A 21651-nucleotide genomic window follows, 5' to 3' on the forward strand; every position below is an offset into this window, starting at 1 on the left:
CAGGATATTGTCGTGTATTAAAAGAGGCATGGACTCGCGGGACAGGGATGTAATATTGCCACTCTACAAAGCATTAGTGAGGCCTCATCTAGAATATGCAGTTCAGTTCTGGGCTCCAGTTCATAGAAAGGATGCCCTGGAGTTGGAAAAAATACAAAGAAGAGCAACGAAGCTAATTAGGGGCATGGAGAATCTAAGTTATGAGGAAAGATTAAAAGAATTAAACCTATTTAGCCTTGAAAAAAGACGACTAAGGGGGGACATGATTAATTTATCTAAATATATTAATGGCACATACAAAAAATATGGTGAAATCCTGTTCCATGTAAAACCCCCTCAAAAAACAAGGGGGCACTCCCTCCGTCAGGAGAAAAAAAGGTTCAACCTGCAGAGGCGACAAGCCTTCTTTACTGTAAGAACTGTGAATCTATGGAATAGCCTACCACAGGAGCTGGTAACAGCAGGGACAGTAGATAGCTTTAAAAAAGGGTTAGATAATTTCCTAGAACAAAAAAGTGTTAGCTCCTATGTGTAGACATTTTTTCCTTCCCTTTTCCTGTCCCTTGGTTGAACTTGGTGGACATGTGTCTATTTTCAGCCGTTTTAACTATGTAACTATGTACCCTTTATCTGTGATTTTCACAATTTTCCAAATTTCTGAAGAAATAGCTAACATTAATCCAAATTTACAGTCTGGACAGGACATTTAAAATAATGCAGTTGGTGGAAGACCCTTTTTAATATTTCTGACAACCCGAAGACAAACAAAGGATCTCTCACAAATCAGGTGCTGTCCATGTTGATCTTTTGAGGCATTAGTTTCCCAGACCTCCTGCGCGACTTGCTTGATTTGCTCGGGCCCACAACTTTCCAAGGAGTGGGGTGATGTAGAGTGGGAAGAGAAGCTAGGTCTTGAACTCCCGCCCAGTCAGGTATGGATAAATATGGTTGATTGAGGGCAGCCAGGGCATTAGGGAGGTCTATGTGATGACAAATCGTCTGCCAGAAGCCAAAACGTAATTCCAAACGGGAAGAGCCATCTGTATAGGATACGTTGACGACGGAGTTCATCGGTAAGGGGTTTCATAATCCTCCTTTTCGTTAGCGTAACAGTGGAGAGATCTTGAAATATAGCAATGGAAGAGTCCTCCAAACCTAAGCGGGTGTGTATCCCTGGATTTCCGTAGAATGGCATCATGTACTTGAGAGCTGAAGAGCCTACAGATGATATATCTAGGAGGTTCGGTAGGTTTAGGCTTAGCTCTGTGGGCCCTTTCAACAGAAATTTCCTCCGGGAAGGTGTCACCCCGGATTGAAATAGTTGTTTAACCGTAGAAGTCAAGGATTCCGACTCTATAGTCTCTCTTATCTTGATCATCTATGAGATCCATCAATGAGTTGAGATGGGTTTGGCAAGCTTGGAAAGAGGTAGTAGAAGCCGCAGTATAGGCAACGACTTGCGAGTGAGGGGACTCAAAGTTCTCCACCCTAGAGCCAATCTGTTTAACCTCCTGTTTGATGTCTTGTAGGTCCCATATCAAGGGGTATAGGGCTTTGATCAGAGCCCTGTTGATGAAAGATCTGGATATGGGCAAGTTCAAGGTAGACTGTTGATCTTCATTGTCGTTGCCCAAGTCCTGTTGTGAACTAGCGGGAGGTTTGGTCGGGCCCATTGTGGAAGCCTCTGAGGAAGCTTTTACTAAGTCTGAAGCAGAGTTCTTTTTTAAGAAGGTATCAAGGTTACCGTGTCTGGTAGAGGCAGCGGATTCTCTAGATGTTTCTTTCACTCAAAAGATCATGAGGCTGCCCAACATAGGTCTAGGATCAAGGCATATGCAGGCCCTCAGTGTGGACGGAAATGTGTTAGAAAGCCGATGGCTATGCAAGAAAAATTTGGGCCGAGCCCTTAATAGAGGTGAGGCTGAACCATCCAGCGGGCACAGCAGAGTAGAACCCTGTAGCGAGGTCCAGAAAAATTTGGCCCAGACCCCTTGCTGGTCCGGAGGACAAGCAGGCAAGTTATGCTCAGCAGAGCAACTCCCAAACGGTGGACGCCTATGTCCAGGTGGTGTAGGCAGGTGTGGTAGGCAGGTGTGGTGGGGGTTGGGGGAGGAGTGAGGTTGTTGCAGTGGGTATCACTGTGGGCTTATGACCAAGCCAATTGCCTCATAGAGGCTACGGTAGTCAGCTCCTCCGACTCTGATGCTCCTGAAGGGATGTCAGACGAGCCGCCCTCCCGGCCGCAGTGGAAAATCGAGGCCGTGGCTGCAGTCCCGCCGGTAGGCCTCAAACTCGGGTGCTTGCCAAAACAGCCGAACCCGGTCCCAAAATGATCAGCGGGAGATGAGGAGTATAGCGGGAGATGAGGAGTATAGTGCCACTGGCGATATCCCGATTTCGGTAGTGGATGAGGTCGGATGGCCCTGGATAAGGCTCAGTGGTCAGGAGCTCTCCTCAGATGCGACCATCCAGTTCCGCTGCTAGCCACGCCCCAAAGTAAAGCTTCTTTAACACTTTGTCAGTCAAAGCGTTTCCTGAAAAGCTTATATAGCTTAATACACATTTTAGTCTCCGTTACATAAAGTAAACATAAATTTAAAATAAAACTTTCCTAACAAGCCCCTCAACGGAAGGGCAACGGTGATGTAAACAGGCCCTAAGAGTTGAATACAATTGTATCAGGTCTACACAATCTTCTGTGAGCTAAACAGCCTGAATTGCAGGCTGGTACATTTTGGCCACTATGATATCCTAGACACTTCTGATGTACAGTGGATTGCCTAGACTGAATACAATTGTCAGCTGTTAGAAGTATTCCGTCTGTATAGTTTGTGTGCCCCTGGATGTAAACAAGCATGCTTTCATTCATTTTTTTAGAAATAGGCTGTAAAATGTAAACCTTTTTAAAGGGCAATTTTTTTATTTTTTTTAAATAAAAAGGTTAGTCAGTGTGATTAGTGCAACTTTCTATATAGTTTTTATTACAAATTTGTTCTACTTTCTGAGATACAGCTGCTTTGTATCTTGTGTACAGAGCAGCTGTATCGTTCGCTATGACCTGAATCTGTCAGTCCCACGGACCTGACGGGTTCAGTGTCAGCAGGTCCTGTGTGTCTCTGACACGCAGGATCCACCTATAATCTATCACATCTAAGTTATGAACTTAGATGTGAGATTACAGGTGGATCCTGCGTGGATCCTGCGTGGACCCACTGACACTGAACTCGTTACTCCCGCGGAACTGACGGGAGCAGGATTTATCTCTAGGTACAACTGCTATGTATAAGAGAATACAGAGCAGCTATATCTCGAAAAGTAAAACTAATTTTTAATTAAAAAACGATTTAGAAAGTTGCACTAATCACACAAAAAAAATTGCCCTTCAAAGGTTTACATAGCCTTTAAAGTTCTTAACAATAGTGAAGAATTAGAAAATTGCATAACTGTTATCAATATTTGCCCCAAAAGAAAGAAAAAAAAATCCCTCACCTATAGCTATCCGATTTGGATCAACACTCCGCTAAGCATTTTACACATTAGGTATCTGTACGTTTCTTGACATTTATCTGTTATTCTCCATGAAAACAGATCCACAAATTCGTTGCTTACAGGAAAAATAAAAACATTACCCCTGTGTGAGATTGAACCGTACTGCCTCTAGCTGGAGTGGGTGTCCTCCTCTTTTATGGTCCCATTACTGTAAACCGCTCTTCACAGAATTCTTTGTATCATCCATTTATATATTTCAACACAAGTTAGGCTGCATTTACACAGCCGTATTTTCTGTCCACGTTAGGTCTGTACATTTTGGTGGAACTCTTGGAGTACTATAGATATAACTTCTCTTTTTATATGATTTCATGCCAGTTTTGAAGCATCAAAAATGGAGCTAGCTCATAATTCATTTGGTGCAACTTTTGCACGACTTTGCGATACCCCATTGATGCATCTTTCTTTTTCAAATGTATCTTACGCGTCCCAAACCAAAGTTAAAACTGGAGCACATCACTCGTGTAATTTTTGTATGCACAATACAACACTTTTGTGGCACATGTTCTGTGAAAAATGTGCCCAAATGTGTATATAGCAGCTTGTAAATATTTCCATTGAGTGTATTGCACTACATAGCAACAATAATGATCCCAGAAGTGAACCCTGGGATGGATCACTTATAAATGAAGATCATTCAATGATAAATCATTTACTAAAAGTCATAAATTGTTTTTCGTTAGATCACCATTTGTAACCCTTTGCAAAACTTCAGTCACAAAATCCTGTATGTGGTCTCCTAATAACCTTCCAATTATGCTTCCTACAATTACAGTTCTACATTTACCTGTGAAAGATCTTTTTCAAAATAGCCACCATACTTTCCTTGCTCCGGTCAACTAATATTAGACAGAGGGGAACAGAAATAAGTACACTTAGCTCTTAAAGAAGTCTTGGATATAAGCCATCTGGACCTTGTATCTTGTTCACGTTTATTTGGTCTACCTTTGGACGCAGGGCCAATTCTAGCTTTTCTGCTGCCTGAGGCGAAAATTGAAATTGGCGCCCACCACCCTAGGCTGCTCTACATCACTAGTATCCTCCTCAATTACATTCGGATGCGCCATTGACTTATACTTCCCTGGCATGTGTGGTGCAGCAATGAAGTCGGGCAAAAAACGCCTCGCTGTACAGTGCGTGCCCATCCAATGGCGCATCCGGGAAAGTTGGAGGAGACTGGTAGTGTAGAGCAGCCAGGGGGGTGTCAATCAAACATAGAAAGGTGGGTTTAGAGTCAGGACTGTGTGACTCTTCAGGATAGCAGCACCGACCCATGACCCTTTATAGAGTAATTAGCAAATGGCATGTGCTGTTTTAATCCGTTGATTTTGATATATTTTGCTGCATCTGAAAAAAAACACCACACAGGGCGATTCTTGGAAATATTGTCAGGTCATGTATTACCGCATGGTGGCAGTTCAAGTTGTTAAACATATCTGACAGCACCAGAACCAAGCCAAATACATATATACAGCACCAGAACCAAGCTCACTACATATATACATCACCAGAACAAAGCTCACTACATATATACAGCACAATAACCAAGCTCATACATATATACAGCTCCAGAACCAAGCTCATTACATATATACAGCACCAGAAAAGAGTTCAGTACACATATACAGCACTAGAACTGAGCTCAGTATGTGTGTATGTATGTATGTATGTATGTATGTGTGTGTGTGTGTGTATATATATATATATATATATATATATATATGTGTGTGTGTGTATATATTAGTATCAGCATAAATACAGCTAAGTACAGAGATCATTTGCAAATTCCGTTTAATCCCTGCAGTATAGGTTTGTACAGTGTAAAATTACAGCTCCCAGCATGGTTCGAACAATGGTATGGATATGCTGGGAGATGCTGTTTCACCCCAAAAAAAAAATCATACCACCCATCATCTCGCTGAAAATTTAAGTGACTACAGTACTGATTAGAGGAAGAATAAACATTTACATTGAGTGACTCACAGGTGACGACTTCTCAGATTCTAGCCGTTCTTTTCCTCTTATATTCTCCATCTGGTCCAGACCTCTATGATGACTTCTCCCGGCCACGGCCCATTTCTGCAGTTTGCCGCTCAGATATCTTCAGCTTTTGTTTTTTCAAATATTTCCGCACCTATAAACGAAGATAAAATTCTCATGTTGCCAAACACTACACCAAGAATATAATCGCACCAAAACACTGTGTCCCACAAACGCGCACACACACAGTGCCCCCTGTAAATAGGGCCCCCTTTAGATATTGACAACCTATAAATAACAGAAGGTAGATACCCGGTAGTAACATGTGATATGGATACTAGGTACTGCTTCAATATACAACCAATCTCTAAAAATCAAAGGACAACAAAATGAGAATATCAATACCTTTATTAATAATCCATTAAAAACAAGAACAGTCATACACAGACAATTAAAATAACCCGGGTAGTAGGACAATGCGGGACACAGCAGGTTTGATATTTATGAATACAATGCCTGGGAGCAGTATATACTGACACAAATACAATAATCATATATCCCAAATATTATAGTATAAAGAAGAGTAGGATTTAGGCTATACACGTGTATATAATAATACACCAAAATTGATTATCACTCACAAATGTGTACGTTTTTAGGTATGTCACTAAATTAATTTTTTCCTGGAAACAAAAGTTCTGCAGACTGCACTTTTGCTTCTGTCAAAAAAAACAAAAAACACGAAAAAGTAGTAAACGGAAAGCCACTGAAACAAAAGAATTACCATTGAAATGAATGGTAATTCTAACGGAATGTTTTGATCCCCTCTTCCACTGACGGAAGAGAGCTAAACTGATACTAACGCTAGTGTTAAAGACGCCTTATATAGATAGAGGTTTCAAATCCTAGTTCGTAAGTACATCATTTGGACCGATCACCATTGTGTGGGAAATTTGACACAAATTGTGCATACCCTATCATTTAGTGACATACCTAAAAACGCACACATTTGTGAGTGATGATTCATTTTGGAGTATTATTATATACACCTGTATAGCTTAAATCCGACTCCTCTTTTTTGTACTATAATATTTGGGGTATATATCTTTTTATTTTTATTTTTTTGTATTTGTGTCCGTATATACTGCTCCCTGGCATTGTATTCATGCATATCAAACCTGCTGAGTCCCCCATTGTCCTACTACTCTGTTGACTTTAATTGTCTATTTACAGCTGTTCTTGTTTTTAATGGATTATTAATAAAGATATTGAACTTCTCATTTTGTTATCATTTGATATTTGTAACTATAGTTATAGAGATTGGTTGTACACTGTAGATATTGCCCAATAGAGCCCCCTGTAGTTAAAGCCCCTGTAGATAATGGCACTCACACTGTTAAAGGGATTGTCCACTACCGTACAACTAATGACCTATCCACCGGATAGGTCATCAGTACATCATTTGTGGGGGTCCGACATCTGGACCCCGCACCGTTAAGCCACTCTGGCTGCCTCCGTGCATCGGCCGTACATGCTGGAAGCAGTTGGCTCCGGCCACGGAATAGCGGCCGAGCTGCAGTACAATTCAAGTGAATAGGAGCAGAGCTGCAGTTCTGCAGCACGGCCGCTATGCTATGTACGGAGCCAACTACTTCCGGCTCCGTACATCGCATAATGGGCAATAGCATCCAGTGATCGGTGCAGGGTTCGGATGTCGGACCCGCACTGATGATATACTGATGACCTATCCGGTGGATAGGTCATCAGTTGTCCGCTAGTGGACAAGCCCTTTAACTAAAAAAACAAACGTTACATGGTCACCTGATCCTGTTCCCGCACCGTCCTCCAGCAACGCAGGTCTGCTTGAGCTGAATGATGCAAGCAGGGTGATGTAACCGCGCCGCCTGTGTTATTGAAAAGAGCCGAATGGCAAGGCAAGAAACGAATGTACAGTACATACATTAGACCCTACATATACACTATTCACTACAATACATACATTAAACACTACACATGCACTATACACTACATACTACACTACACATGCACTATACACTACAATACATACTACACATGCACTATGCACTATACACTACAATACATACCACACCACACTACACATGCACTATACACACATTACACACGCACTATACACTACAATACATACATAGATACATTACAGACTACACACTACACCTGCACTACGATACATACATTACACACTACACATGCACTATACACTAAAATACATACATTACACACTACACATGCACTATATACTACAATACATACACACATTACACATTACACACTACACATGCACTATACACTACACTACACTACAATACATACACATTACACACTACACATGCACTATACATTACACACATTACACACTGCACATGCACTATACACTAAAATACATACGTTATACACTACACATGCACTATACAATACATACATTACACACTACACATGCACTATACACTACAATACATACACACATTACACACTACACATGCGCTGTACACTACATACTCCACATGCACTATACACTACCATACATACATTACACACTCCACATGCACTATACACTACAATACATGCACTATACACTACCATACATACATACTCCACATGCACTATACACTACAATACATACATACATTACACACTCCACATGCACTATACACTACAATACATACATACATTACACACTACAATATACACACTACACATGCACTCTACACTACAATACATACCACATTACACATGCACTATACACTACAATACATACATACATACATACATACATAACACACACAACTTTTGTGCAGGCAGCTGCCTATATGGATCTTTTCTTGCTGTGCAGGGAGGCTCCGGGGGAAACCTTTAGCGAGTGTTGGTGAGTCCATCATGTCAGGATTTCCCTTCAGTTGCAGAGCATTCTGTTTGCAACACTGTTGAGGTATGGCTACACACAGACTTTTGTAGGGAAAAAGATTCATTAGTAGCAATCATGCTACTTGTAAATGCGTTTGAAACCTTTTTCTCCCCATTTCTTCCTTATCAAAATACTGTACTGTATTTGTTCCACAACAGTTGTATGAAAATCTCAATGTATACTCCATGTATTCCTATGGACTGCACCTGTTGCACAACTGTCGCTATGTCAGATGTCATGCTATATGAAGCCTGTGTATAGCCCTAGACTTACCTCAGCCACTGCTTTTCTTTACAAAGCGCTAGTCTTTTTGTTCCTAGTATTAAAAAGTGACACGCAAAGTTGAAGTGGTTTCTAAATGCTCCGACCTTGGCTTTTTTAAGTTTTATATATAAAGGTTGTTTGTTTGCTGCAAAAAAAAAAGCAAAACAAAAAACAGTGTCTTGGCAACCTGTCCTTAATTTTTTTGTGTTTTAGCAAATTTTATTCATATATAGATTTTTTTTTTATAGTTCTTTGTAACTCCCAACAGCTAAAGTTGCCCAAATCTTTGCCTTCTCTACCTGCTCTCAATATATAGACTACTGATGGTACTGAAATAACACCCATTACAGATTAGATCAGAATTATTTGTACATAGTTGAGTCACATTATTATGACCATCCGCTAATATCCAGAGTAACCACCATGGGCAGCAGCTAGATGGGCTGGGAGGGACTCAATAAGGTTCTGGTAGGTTGTCTCAGGTAGCTGGAGCCATGCTGACTGCAGTGCATGCCACACCTGCTGGAGGGTGCGTGGGGGAGGATCCATAGAGCGAACAAGACGATCGAGGTGGTCCCACAGACGTAGGGGGACCAGAGAAGTGCTTGGAAGTCTTGGTTGTGCTATTCCAACCACTATCAGAATCTTCTTACAAGACAATGCGACATGTCACATGGCTAGAAATGTCCATCTGCCCCAATGTCCATCTGCCCCGCATGTATGGGTGGACGTGATCTGCAACGATGGATTCATACCCAAATCGGTTCAGAGTGCCTTCCACATGGATGAGTGGACCTAGAGAATACCATGAAAAAATTCTCCAGACCATAACGCTGCCGCCACCAGCTTGTGTTCTTCCAGCAATGGTTGCAGGGTGTTTGTTCTCTTTATCGCCTGACACGCCAACGTCCATCCGTTCGATGAAGCAGAAAACATGACTCAGCGGAAAAGGAAACCCTTGGCCAGTCATCGGTCCAATTCAGATACGGCCGTGCAAATTGAAGCCTTTCCGATGCATCTTTGTTAGCGTAGGATCAGTGACCATCCATCTGCTTCAGAGCCCTATACACAGTAGGGTTCGTTGAACGGTTTTAGACACACGTCTGGTAGTCCCCTGGTTGATTTTTACGGTGAGCTGCTGCACTGTTGCGTGTCGTTTGGTCCTTGAGCTCCTTCATAGCCGACATTCACCTCTCACATCAATTGCATGTTTCCACATTGGTTATTCCCAATGGTGCTATGTGTCCACTCACGATACACTCCCACCACAGCAGCATGCAAACCGTTCACAAACTGCGCTGTATGAGAAATACTGCTACCCTTCGCCTGAAAACCAATAATCATCCCTTTTTGCAACTGATAAATCGCCCCTTTTACCCATGGCAACAACGAGTGATATGTGTTCAGACAGCATATCGCACACGTTATATACCCACAAAGCCAGCCCACGACATCACTTCCTTCATGGGCTACGCGCTGCCGACGTCGAAAGTAGGAGGTGGTCATAATAATGTGACTCGACTGTGTGTGTGTGTATATATTGTGCAATACAGACAAACCAGAGTCTATAGATAAAAAATAAAAAGAGATAGTGTAAAAGCATGTAAAAATGTATGCACCGCCTAGCTCGTTGATACCAAATTCAACCAGTCTGCATGGTGTAGATACATTGTGCAAGGGACTCACATGTTTATGTGATAATGTGCCCTAATCACACAAAACGTTGGCTTCCTCAAATCCATTAACACTATTCCTTACCCTCAATTTTTGTCTGCCCATCCCTATCAGTTGCTGTAACTAAGCGAAATATTTCAGTAATCAGGTGCTTTGCGCCCATGTACAGATACCAGCTACAAACTATAGGAGGGTGACAAACCTAAAACTAAAATTCTGACCATTGTTCTGACAGCTACATCAGATGATAATATGCACATATTATTTATCACTATACACAAGAATTAAATATCGGTATTTGGTTTTCGTCTAAGGCCTTGTCTACATCGGAGGCTCCGTTAGGCCAGGTTCCCACCTGCCATAAACGATGTGGAATTTCCGCAAATTAATTCTGTGCAGAAATTCCAAAGCATTTACAGTAGCAGCAAAGTGGATGTGATGTTGAAAATCCCATGCCCACGCTACAGAAAAAAAAAACGCAGCGAAAATCTTGAATTGCAGCAATTCCGCTGCAAAAAAATCGCAACTCGGAGAAAAAAACAAATTATACTTAGAACTCCCTGCTGCTTCCTCCAATCTGGCCTCCTGGGATGACATTTCATCCCATGTGACCGCTGCAGCCTATCACAGGCTGGCAGCGGTCACATGGACTGCGGCGTCATCCAGCGAGAGAGGACAACTGAGGGACGCGTCACCATGACATCGGCCATGGTAAGTATGAATGGGGTTTTGTTTTTTCTCTACCACTACTTTCCACAGTGGAAATTACGTCCGAAAAACTGCACCACAATGTGGTGTGGTTATTCTGACGGAATGTACTGCTGGTCGGATACACTGCGTAGTTTTATGCAGCGTATTCGAACTGTGGTAGCCGGCCTTCGGGGGACTCCGTCAAAATGACGGACACCATGGCAGAAATTTTACGGAACCCATTAAAGCCATCCGGCACCGATGGTGTCCATCATGCAACGGATCTGGTGCTTCTGGTATTTTCACTACTCTTCTCCTATGACAAAGCAGAGAAACCAAATTACCAAACGCAGATGTGAATGAGGCCTAACTCCAATCTTTTTGGTAGACTATTGAATAAAAATTAATTCCTGGGGGGGGCGTGGCTGACTCCCGCCGCGAGCAGTCGTATGCTGTGAGAGCTCCGTCCCGGCTTCAGTGTTTCTGCACTAATCCTGCCGTAAAACTTCCCGCAAATACTCCTTGAACTTGGGGGCAATCGCAGGCATAGTAGAGGAGAGTTCAAAATGAGCAAGACACGCAATTCAGCGGCTGCTGACCGCCTCAAAGAGTTTGCCAGATCAAGTAGCCATCATGGCGCCGTTGCTCCTGGACAGCAGCATGACGAGGCGGACCCTCAGGGAGATGAGGATCCGGAACCATCACTAAAACAAGTCAAAGCACAGCTCCTGACTGCTATACGTGAGTCTACTTCTTCTCTTACTGGGAAAATAGATGAGGTTAAGGTGGACCTTGGTTTGATGCGTCAGGATCTCCAGAAGCTAAGAGATCGGGTTCGTGATACCGAAACTCGGATCTCGCAAATAGAGGATGATTCTGCTCCTGTGGCACGGCAAATCGGGGCCCTGGAAAGGGCAGCAGAAGCATGGACACAAAGATCGGATGATCTCGAGAATAGGATGCGCAGGAATAATGTTCGTATCCTGGGCCTGCCAGAGCGGGCTGAAGGCAAGGACCCAGGGACATTTATGGAGCAATGGCTCAAAGATACGCTGCCTGACGCTACACTATCTGCGGCTTATGCGGTTGAACGAGCACATCGCGTTCCCGCCAGACCACCACCGCCAGGGGCCATGCCTAGGCCTATGCTGGTTCGCTTACTCAGCAGCAAAGATAGAGACGCCATTTTGAGAGCTGCGCGCCAAAAGGGCCAGATCACTCACAACACCGCTACGGTCACGATTTTTCCAGATTTCTCGGCAGCACTCCAGAAAGCTCGTGCTACATTTGTTGGCGTTAAACGACGGTTGAGAGATCTTCAGATTCAATACTCCATGGTCTTCCCAGCACGGCTCCGAGTCGTACATCATGATAAATCTATCTTTTTCAATACTCCGGGAGAGGCTGACGAATGGCTGAACAGCCGAAATAACCCAGGCCCCAGACCATGATTGTGGTTTTGTTATCCGACACCTAGAATCGTGGACACGGAGACTCGGTGACATTTGCGGAGCTGCGGTTTGCTTTTGGAACTTTTGTTTTTTTCCTTTCCTCTTGATGCTGATCCAGGTTGCTGCTTTGTGGTATAATATCGGTATATCTGATAAGTTTTCATTGAATGTACACTCTCTCTAACCACTGTATTTTACTTTGCTTATATTGTTGTTGCTGGATTGAGATACTGGATTGTCCCTGAAAGAGTTGCTAGACCGTCCTGGGGCGACTTGTTACTCCATATTATTGCGGGTCCTTATATGACGGGTTATATGCCTGTCTTGTGTGGGTAGGAGACGCTGGAGGGGGGAGGATGGAGCAATAGTCTGTGCGGAGTTTCCAGTCTCACACAGACTACCCCCGTGATTCAGAAGGGATATATTCCCCTAGTTCGGAAGATTTTCTTGATGGGGAGACTGAGTTCCCCCTCTGCCTATTGTTGTTTTGTTAAATCTTCTACTTTTGTATTTTAAGGATCGTTCATTTAGCGGTGCATGATGTCTCTAAGTGTTATGTCTTGGAATGTGCGGGGATTGGGAGAGCCACGTAAACGCAATCAAATCTTCTCTCAGATCAGAGCAAGAGGTCCACAAATAATATGTTTGCAAGAAACGCACTTAATGTCAGACACTATTAAATTTATGAGGAAACCATGGATACAATGGTCAGCACACTCCACGCACTCCTCATATTCCAGGGGGGTCTCCTTGCTAGTTCACAAGTCCCTGAGGTGGGAGCCAGGAGTTATGCAAAGAGACCCAGATGGGAGATATATTTTTGTACATGCCTGGATAGAGAGCCATCCTTTTGTAATCCTGGGCATTTATATTCCCCCGACACAATCCCTAGCGGTACTATATGAGGCAGCCAACTTTGCATCAGAGTATCCCCAAGCTACGGTCCTCTGCATGGGAGACTATAATACTGTAGCAAATCCTACATTGGACAGATTTCGTCCGGATGCGGGGACAGACCCCCCTGGTGTAGCTAGACCCCTTCCTTTATTGCTATTCCTGGAAGAGGTGGGATGGCATGACCTTTGGAGGTATATGTGGCCGGATGTTCTAGAATATACCTGTTATACCCCGGGGAGAAATGCATTGTCCCGGATTGACTACATTTGCGGTAATGTGCGCGCGTGTTCAATGATCTCATCTGTGGAACATTTACCCCGGGTGTTTTCTGATCACTCCCCTATGATGAAAAAATTGAACACGTCCCAGAGAAGGAGCCATATCTGTAGGAAAATACACCAATTTTGGTTAACTCAATTTACCCAGCAGGATCGCATTCCTGATCAAATTGACATTTACACACAGGGCAATGGAAATGGTACGAACCACTCAGCTTACTGGGATGCATTAAAAGCCTACTTGAGGGCCTGTCTCCAGTCCTCCATTTCTTATATTAAAAAGGAATCAGTTAAAAGGGAACAGGAACTAGCTAACTCCTGCAAGGTACTAGAAGCCACTTATGTCTCGGACCCATCGGAAAATAATAGGGTTAGTTGGTTACGAGCAGGAAGACAATATTTAATGTATCTGACGGAAAAAAGCAAGCGTAAAATGTTCTTTGCAAACCAGAAGTACTTTGAACAGGGAAACCAGTCCAGCAGCCTGTTAGCACATCTCATCCACCAGAATACTTCCTCCCCAGCTATTTTGAAAATTAGAAGCCCTAATGGTGTTATTCTCACTGCAACGTCAGATATACTTTCTGCATTTTCTGATTTTTACAAAGACTTATATGTCTCTAGAACTACGGAAACTGCAGAAGAGTTGCAGGTATATTGTGAATCTATCACCTGCCCCTCTATAACTAATGAACAGAGTCTCCTACTTGATGGCATTATCACGATGGAAGAGCTGACTGAGGCAGTGAAGGATATGTCTAAGGGGAAAGCCTCGGGGCCGGATGGCATACCTTTGGAAGTTTATTTGAGATACCAAGAGCAGTTACTCCCAGAACTCCTTCATACCTACCATAAATCCTTGTTAGCGGGGTCCCTCCCCGACTCCTTTTATGAAGCCACAGTAGTGGTGATACTTAAACCGGATAAAGATCCCTTGGACTGTTCTTCCTACAGGCCCATAGCATTACTTAACGTAGATTATAAAATTTTAACTAAGGTATTGGCAAATAGACTTAATGGTATTATGCCCTCTATCATCCACCCTGACCAAGCTGGGTTTATACAGGGGAGAAGTACGTCCGACAACCTACGCAGAGTCCAAATTGTTTCTCAGATTGCATCGCGACAGGGTGCGGACTGGACCTTGGCATCTTTGGATGCAGCAAAGGCCTTTGACTCTATTGAATGGCCATATTTACTCCATGTTCTGCGTAGGTTTGGATTTGGTCCTGTGTTTTGTCAGTGGGTCTCCTTATTGTACCTACATCCCAGAGCGGCAGTGTTCTTGAACGGACAGCTCTCTCCATACTTTGATTTGGCTCGTGGTACCAGACAGGGGTGTCCGCTTTCACCTTTATTATTTGCAATCGCTGTAGAACCCTTAGCTATTCTACTTAGATCTGATGTGATATACCGGGGCATACCCCTAAACTCTGCGGAACACCGAGTGGCACTATATGCTGACGACCTGTTGCTATTTATGTCATCTCCTGATGAGTCCCTAGATGTAGCAATGACCATAATTGATAGGTTTGGAGATTTTTCTGGACTGTCCATTAATTGGGGCAAGTCGTGTCTGATGTATTTTTCCCCGCGCAGAAATGTGAGGGTGGGTTCATTAGTGGGTGGTTTGAGGGTGGTTTCTAGATTTAAGTATTTGGGAATTCAAATCACGAGATTAGACGCTGACATGGTACAAGCAAATGTTGCTCCCCTAATTCCGATGTTTCGAGATAAATTTAAGATCTGGTCGGGACTGCCTCTATCCATAGCAGGACGTATTAACCTTATCAAAATGGTGGTTCAGCCTAAATGTCTTTATATTCTGCAACACATATTTGTATATATCCCAAGGTCATTTTTCCAGGAAATGGAATCGCAACTAATCAAATTCATATGGGGATCCTCTAGATCTAAGTTACAGCTAGCAAAATTGCAACGACCCAGAGATTTAGGGGGAATGGCCCTCTCTGATTTATATTTATACTATCTAGCGGGCCAGCTCAAGTATATGGCCGCCTGGGTGTCACCTGAGGCACCAGAGGGATTGGAACTATGTCTGGCAAACTATATGGATATTCCTAAACTCTGGCCTGTATTAGAACCCTCACTTCCCCTTAGTAGGAAATCTTTACCGATACATAAGGTTGCTCGCAATGTCTGGTCGGCAGCACTTAAGATCTCAGGAGAGGACCAAATAATAGCGGAAACAACCCCTATGGCAGAATGTAGCACTAGATCAGTTATTCTCCTCACAGGATGATACATTTTGGTCGACACTGGGGGTGAATACGGTGGGAGATTTATTTGTGAATAATGTGATGCTGTCCTTTACTCAAGTTGAGGAAACCTATCAAGCTCCAAGACGAGCTTTCTATAAGTATTTACAATTGCGCCATTCACTGCTGACTCAGTACAGGGGAAAAGAAACACCTATTTCCACTTACCCCTTGATTGGGGTTATTAGATCACAGGGCCCCGGGGGGTTGATTTCCTCCATCTATTCTTACCTTATACATGCGAAGGCAAATAAAGCAGCTCTCCCAGCAATGGGCAGGTGGCAGACCTTGATCCCATCCCTAGATGTGGATTCCAGAATGGATCTATTAGTCACATAGATTTGTTTCTCCTGCTATTAACAATAAGCTTATACAGCTCTACATCATACACCAGAGTTATCTTACCCCGGTCCGTCTTTATAAAATGGGTAGACGGCCTAATCCCAGGTGTCGCTATGAACCGGCTGATTTTCATCACATGATATGGGAATGTCCTTTACTTCAAGTTTTCTGGACTGAAGTTACTGTTCTGTTATCCCGGTTATTGGAAGTCCCAGTTAGATTGGAACCAGGAGTTTGCCTATTTGGATTGGTGGAGGATGGGATGTATCCTAATCCAACACGTACGTGCCTTCGGGAGACGTTATTTATGGCTAGGAAGGCTATCTCTATTAGGTGGATGAATCCTCGTACCCCTACTAAATCTATGTGGATAGAACTGATTAATTCTATGATACCTTATGAACGAATTGTTTATGTTAATAGAAGATGCCCTGATAAATTTCATCGGGTGTGGGATCAATGGTGTAACTCTGAGCTCACATCCTACTCCAACAATGCTTTATCTAGGGCTCTTAGAGCAGTCCCCACTCAAGGTGTGTTGTAAAAAAGGGGGGAAGAGGTTACCTCTCCTATCTGCTTGGGTAATGTATAGTTTAAGATGGGATGAGACATTATAGATACCTTAGGTCGCTTAGATGGAATCGGGATTTGCGGGCTCTCTGTCTTCTGCATATGGTGATATATTATTGCTTCTAAGAAAATATGGAACATCGTGCACTACGAACGATTGTGAAAGGTTTATATACTATGTTTTAGTTTGATTCATGTTTAAATTTGAGATTGATTGTAATGCCATGCATTGCTGACATGATATTGTAACACGCACTTTTGTATTGATGTTGGGCATGTCCGCTGTGCGGGGGCCCAGAAATGTATTTTATCATGGTGTTTGTGTATCTCATTCAATAAAACGAGTTTAAAAAAAATAAATAATTAATTCCTGGTTTTCGGTAAAATTTCGGATTAAAAACATTTTTTAGATGTGTAACGTCATTGTGGCATAATTCTGTCCTAAATTTAGGCCTTATTCACATGAACGTGTCATACGTCCGTGCTACGCGCGTTGCACGGACCTATGTTAGTGAATGGGGCCGTGCAGACTGTTAGTGAATTTCACGCAGCGTATGTGTGCTGCGTGAAACTCATGACATGTCCTATATTTGGCCGTGTTTCGCGCAGCACGCGCCCATTGAAGTCAATGGGTGCGTGCAAATCGCGCACGGCACACGGAAGCACTTCTGGGTGTTGTGCATGATGCGCGCTACAGTAGTAAAATAAATGAATTATAACAGAAAAGCACCACGTGCTTTTCTGTTTGTAAACATAAAACCAGAGTGGCAAAGTGTGGAAGACCACCTATCACACAATAATGTAGAAAGATCACATTGGTATGCACCACCCAGTATAGCTGTATGTATGAGGGAAGGGAAAGGGAGAAAGTATGTGATCTGAATAATATTTAACTTTTATTAATATGCATTAAAATAGAGATAAATTGTAAAAATCCTTGGTGTAAGAGGTATGTGCGAGTGACCCCCAAACTCACATACCTAGGCTATATAAATTGGGATATAATGATTATGATTGTGTCAAAAGTGTTCATACGAAGAACACAAAGTGCTGAGCTTGCAAAACAGTTGTAAATTATAGAGTGGCGGTAGCGCAGGATTAAGCAATGGTAGCCTGCTGCACCACTATATGGCTGCACTGCGGTGTAGTGTAAACAGGAGCCTGCAAGCAGCGCCCTATAGCTATGTGTCTATTGCGCTGGAGCAAGAGCACAAATCACAGCCCGAGACTGCACTGCTATGGAGTGCTGGAATCCATAATAGTAATGTTATGGTGTAACAGACTGTTTGAAGAGCAACAATTTTATTATAAACAAACAGTGGTTACAGTGTGAAGTAGCGGTATCATGTATTTAGATTTCACGGGTTGGATACATAAGAGCCACTCGTGCCTGCAGTCTCCTGCAGAGCATGACATGCTGTCAGTCAGAGTGAGTATCCCAACGCACCTCCGTTCATGTCTGCCGCAGTGTGTGTGAATAATCAGCATACAGCTGCACTCTCACGCCGCTGTCCCTGTGTATCAGGGCGGCAGCGTGGAGATCAGCTGTGGTTCCCTGAATGTGCCCGCGCCCAGTTGTCAGCTGAGATGCGACACAGATTCTATATCAGAGTACAGGTCCACTGTAAGTGGACCTGAATTAAGCATGTAGCCCTGTTCCCGTATTAAAACGGAGTGGGCAGCATAGAGGGAGCCGCGCGGCAATTACACCGGCGGTCAGACAGGAGCGGCGGCTGGGAGAAATAACACAACCAGCCGCTCGTGTTATGACAGCTTGGTGTGCCGCACTAGCAGCACAGTCGCGCTGTAGGCTATCAGCTGTCAGCCAGATATTGTGGAGAGCGATAGCAAAAATCTATCGAATAGCCTGAAGAGGCAACCCAAGCCATGTGTTACACCAAGGACAGTTAAAAGGAATGAGCACCCGACGCGCGTTTCGCCAGCATTCTGGCTTCTTCTCGAGAGATCACGCTGTGACGTCACTCACTTCCTGCCCCAGGTCCTGCATCGTGTCGGCCACATCGGCACCAGAGGCTTCAGTTGATTCTGCAGCAGCATCAGCGTTTGCAGGTAAGTAGCTACATCGACTTACCTGCAAACGCCGATGCTGCTGCAGAATCAACTGTAGCCTCTGGTGCCGATGTGTCCTCGCTCGTCCGACACGATGCAGGACCTGGGGCAGGAAGTGAGTGACGTCACAGCGTGATCTCTCGAGAACACGCTGTGTCTGCACTGCCAGAAGCTGGGCGTTGTTTAGAGAAGTGGATGATACTTCTATACACAACGCCCAGCTAGTAAAAGAAGTAAAAACGCCCCGATGTACGCACATAATACACGCCCAGTTGGACTTTTACTTTAAACACGCCCACTTGGACTTTTTCAAATACAAAAATGGTCATAACTTGGCCAAAAATGCTCGTTTTTTAAAAATAAAAACGTTACTGTAATCTACATTGCAGCGCCGATCTGCTGCAATAGCAGATAGGGGTTGCAAAATCTGGTGACAGAGCCTCTTTAAACCTTAACATGAAAGTAAAGTAGGAACACAGTGTGTACAGGAAAAAAATAAGCCCAATTTTGTTCTGGGTACTGCAGTCCGCCTTTTCCATTTATTACTTTGGTTGCCCATCTTTGAATACACTAAATCTCTACTGCAGTAGGTCTTTCTTGTACACTGGTGCCCCATACTTGTTTTTGAGAACCCCATTATCTTATTTGCCTTGGCAGCAGCTACCTGACACTGGTTGCTACAGTTAAATTTACGGTCGACTAATATTCCGATGTCCTTTCCCATGTCCGTTTTACCCAGTGTTTGTCATTTAGCATGTAATGGTGACATGTATTTTCTCTTCCCAAATACATAATCTTAAATTTTTCGGTGTTAAACCTCATTTGCCACTTCTTTGCCCAACCCTCCGACTTACATAGATCCATTAGTAATAGAATACTGTCCTCCTTTGTGTTAATAAACTGTGTAAAGAATTATCATCTACAAAAATGTATATTTTACTATGCAAATCCTCTACAAGTTCATTAATCCCTGTATCTCATAATTAGTATATGATAAATAACTTTTGTAAGTACATTAACTTTCTGTGTAGAGGAATTCTACATGTGAACTGATTTTCAAAGATGAATATACTTTTTTTTTTTCCCCCTTTGCAACAATAAACAAGGAAACGTTCTAATCGAAGCTCTCTATTTCAGGACAAATTAGTAGCCCATTTGCTCCACAGAAATCATCCGATACTTCCCTAAGCTCACGGTAAGTTATAGATCGCGTAACGTGTTTGTGCCCCTTGTAGCATGGCCTGATTTTCTCTTTAAATGTGAGATTTGTTCCATCTGCCTATACAGGGTTAGTGCTGGTAAGAGGAAAATCCGCAATTTGTCTGGAAAACTCTCCCCCTTGAAGCCATGTTTAACAGGAGATAAAGAACCAAAAACGGATCTTGTGATACAGGACTATCTACCCCTGGTAAGCACTCTAAAAGGTATATTCATATACGGCAGACTTGTTTTCAGAAATTTCTTCTACTGTCCTATACATCTGAATGAGGCTTGCAGAAATTCATGTGCATACTGCAGAAACAACCCCATTCAGATGTATGGACCTGGTTTTCAGACATTTCTGAAAGACTTCTGCCGTGTGTTAACTAACCCTAAGGGTATGTTCACACGCTTAATAAAAAAACGTCTGAAAATACGGAGCTGTTTTCAAGGGAAAACCGCTCCTGATTTTCAGCAACTCGCGTTTTTCACGGCTGTTTTTGGAGCTGTTTTTCTATAGAGTCAATGAAAAATGGCTCCAAAAACGGCTCAAGAAGTGACATGCACTTCTTTTTCGTGGGCGGTTTTTTACGCGGCAGTTTTTCAAAGCGGCCACGTAACAAAACGGCCCGTTGGAACAGAACGCAGTTTTTCCCACTGAAATCAATGGGCAGATGTTTGTAGGCTTTTTCGGCCGTTTATGGCCCGAAAAATGGCTGAAAATAAGCCGTGTGAACATTACCTATACCTTAAATGTTTCATTCTAACAGTACGTTAACGGCCATTTGTCAAAGCAGAGATGATCTTGCTGAGGTTTGCTGCTTGTCATTTCAAATTCTGTCGGTTACTCAAAAAACAAGGGGGCACTCCCTCCATCTGGAAAAAGAAAGGTTCAACCTGCAGAGGCGACAAGCCTTCTTTACTGTGAGAACTGTGAATCTATGGAATAGCCTACCGCAGGAGCTGGTCACCGCAGGGACAGTAGATGGCTTTAAAAAAGGCTTAGATAATTTCCTAGAAGAGAAAAATATTCGCTCCTATGTGTAGAGATTTTTTACTTCCCCTTTCCCATCCCTTGGTTGAACTTGATGGACATGTGTCTTTTTTCAACCGTACAAACTATGTAACTTTCACTTTCTCCGACAGCAAAAGATGTCACTTTTTAAAGAACAGTGAATAAACAAAATATGCCACTCTGTAGCCAAATAGCAATAGTGAAGTGCAGATCAGAAAGTTTTGGCTACTCTCAGTAGCACTAAACTAATTGTTTTCAAATTGTGGGACATTTACCAAGACTGGTGTACCATGTAACTAGTACTGGCTGCCAAAGTAGTGCAGTGCTGGGAAAAAAGTGGCAAAGGAGCTTCAAAAATATAATGTTTGCATTGATAAATCTCCCCCATGTAATTTATACAACCTGTTCAGAGGATTACAGAGACAGTGGGATGATACTTGACATAATG

The 21651-nt window shown here is 43.0% G+C and overlaps 1 protein-coding gene across 2 annotated transcripts in view; it reads left to right on the top strand.

Annotated features, from left to right (window-relative positions):
• Positions 1-21651, top strand: part of VWA5B2 (von Willebrand factor A domain containing 5B2) — an 85235-nt gene that overhangs the window by 62189 nt on the left and 1395 nt on the right. For both annotated transcript variants that reach the window (XM_075861890.1, XM_075861891.1), the window contains exons 20-21: positions 20126-20183; positions 20276-20396. In XM_075861890.1, coding sequence (XP_075718005.1) covers positions 20126-20183; positions 20276-20396 — 179 coding nt within the window. The remainder of the gene's footprint in view (positions 1-20125; positions 20184-20275; positions 20397-21651) is intronic.

This window comes from Rhinoderma darwinii, chromosome 4 (assembly GCF_050947455.1).
Source record: "Rhinoderma darwinii isolate aRhiDar2 chromosome 4, aRhiDar2.hap1, whole genome shotgun sequence".
In the NCBI taxonomy this organism is placed as follows: Eukaryota; Metazoa; Chordata; class Amphibia; order Anura; family Rhinodermatidae; genus Rhinoderma; species Rhinoderma darwinii.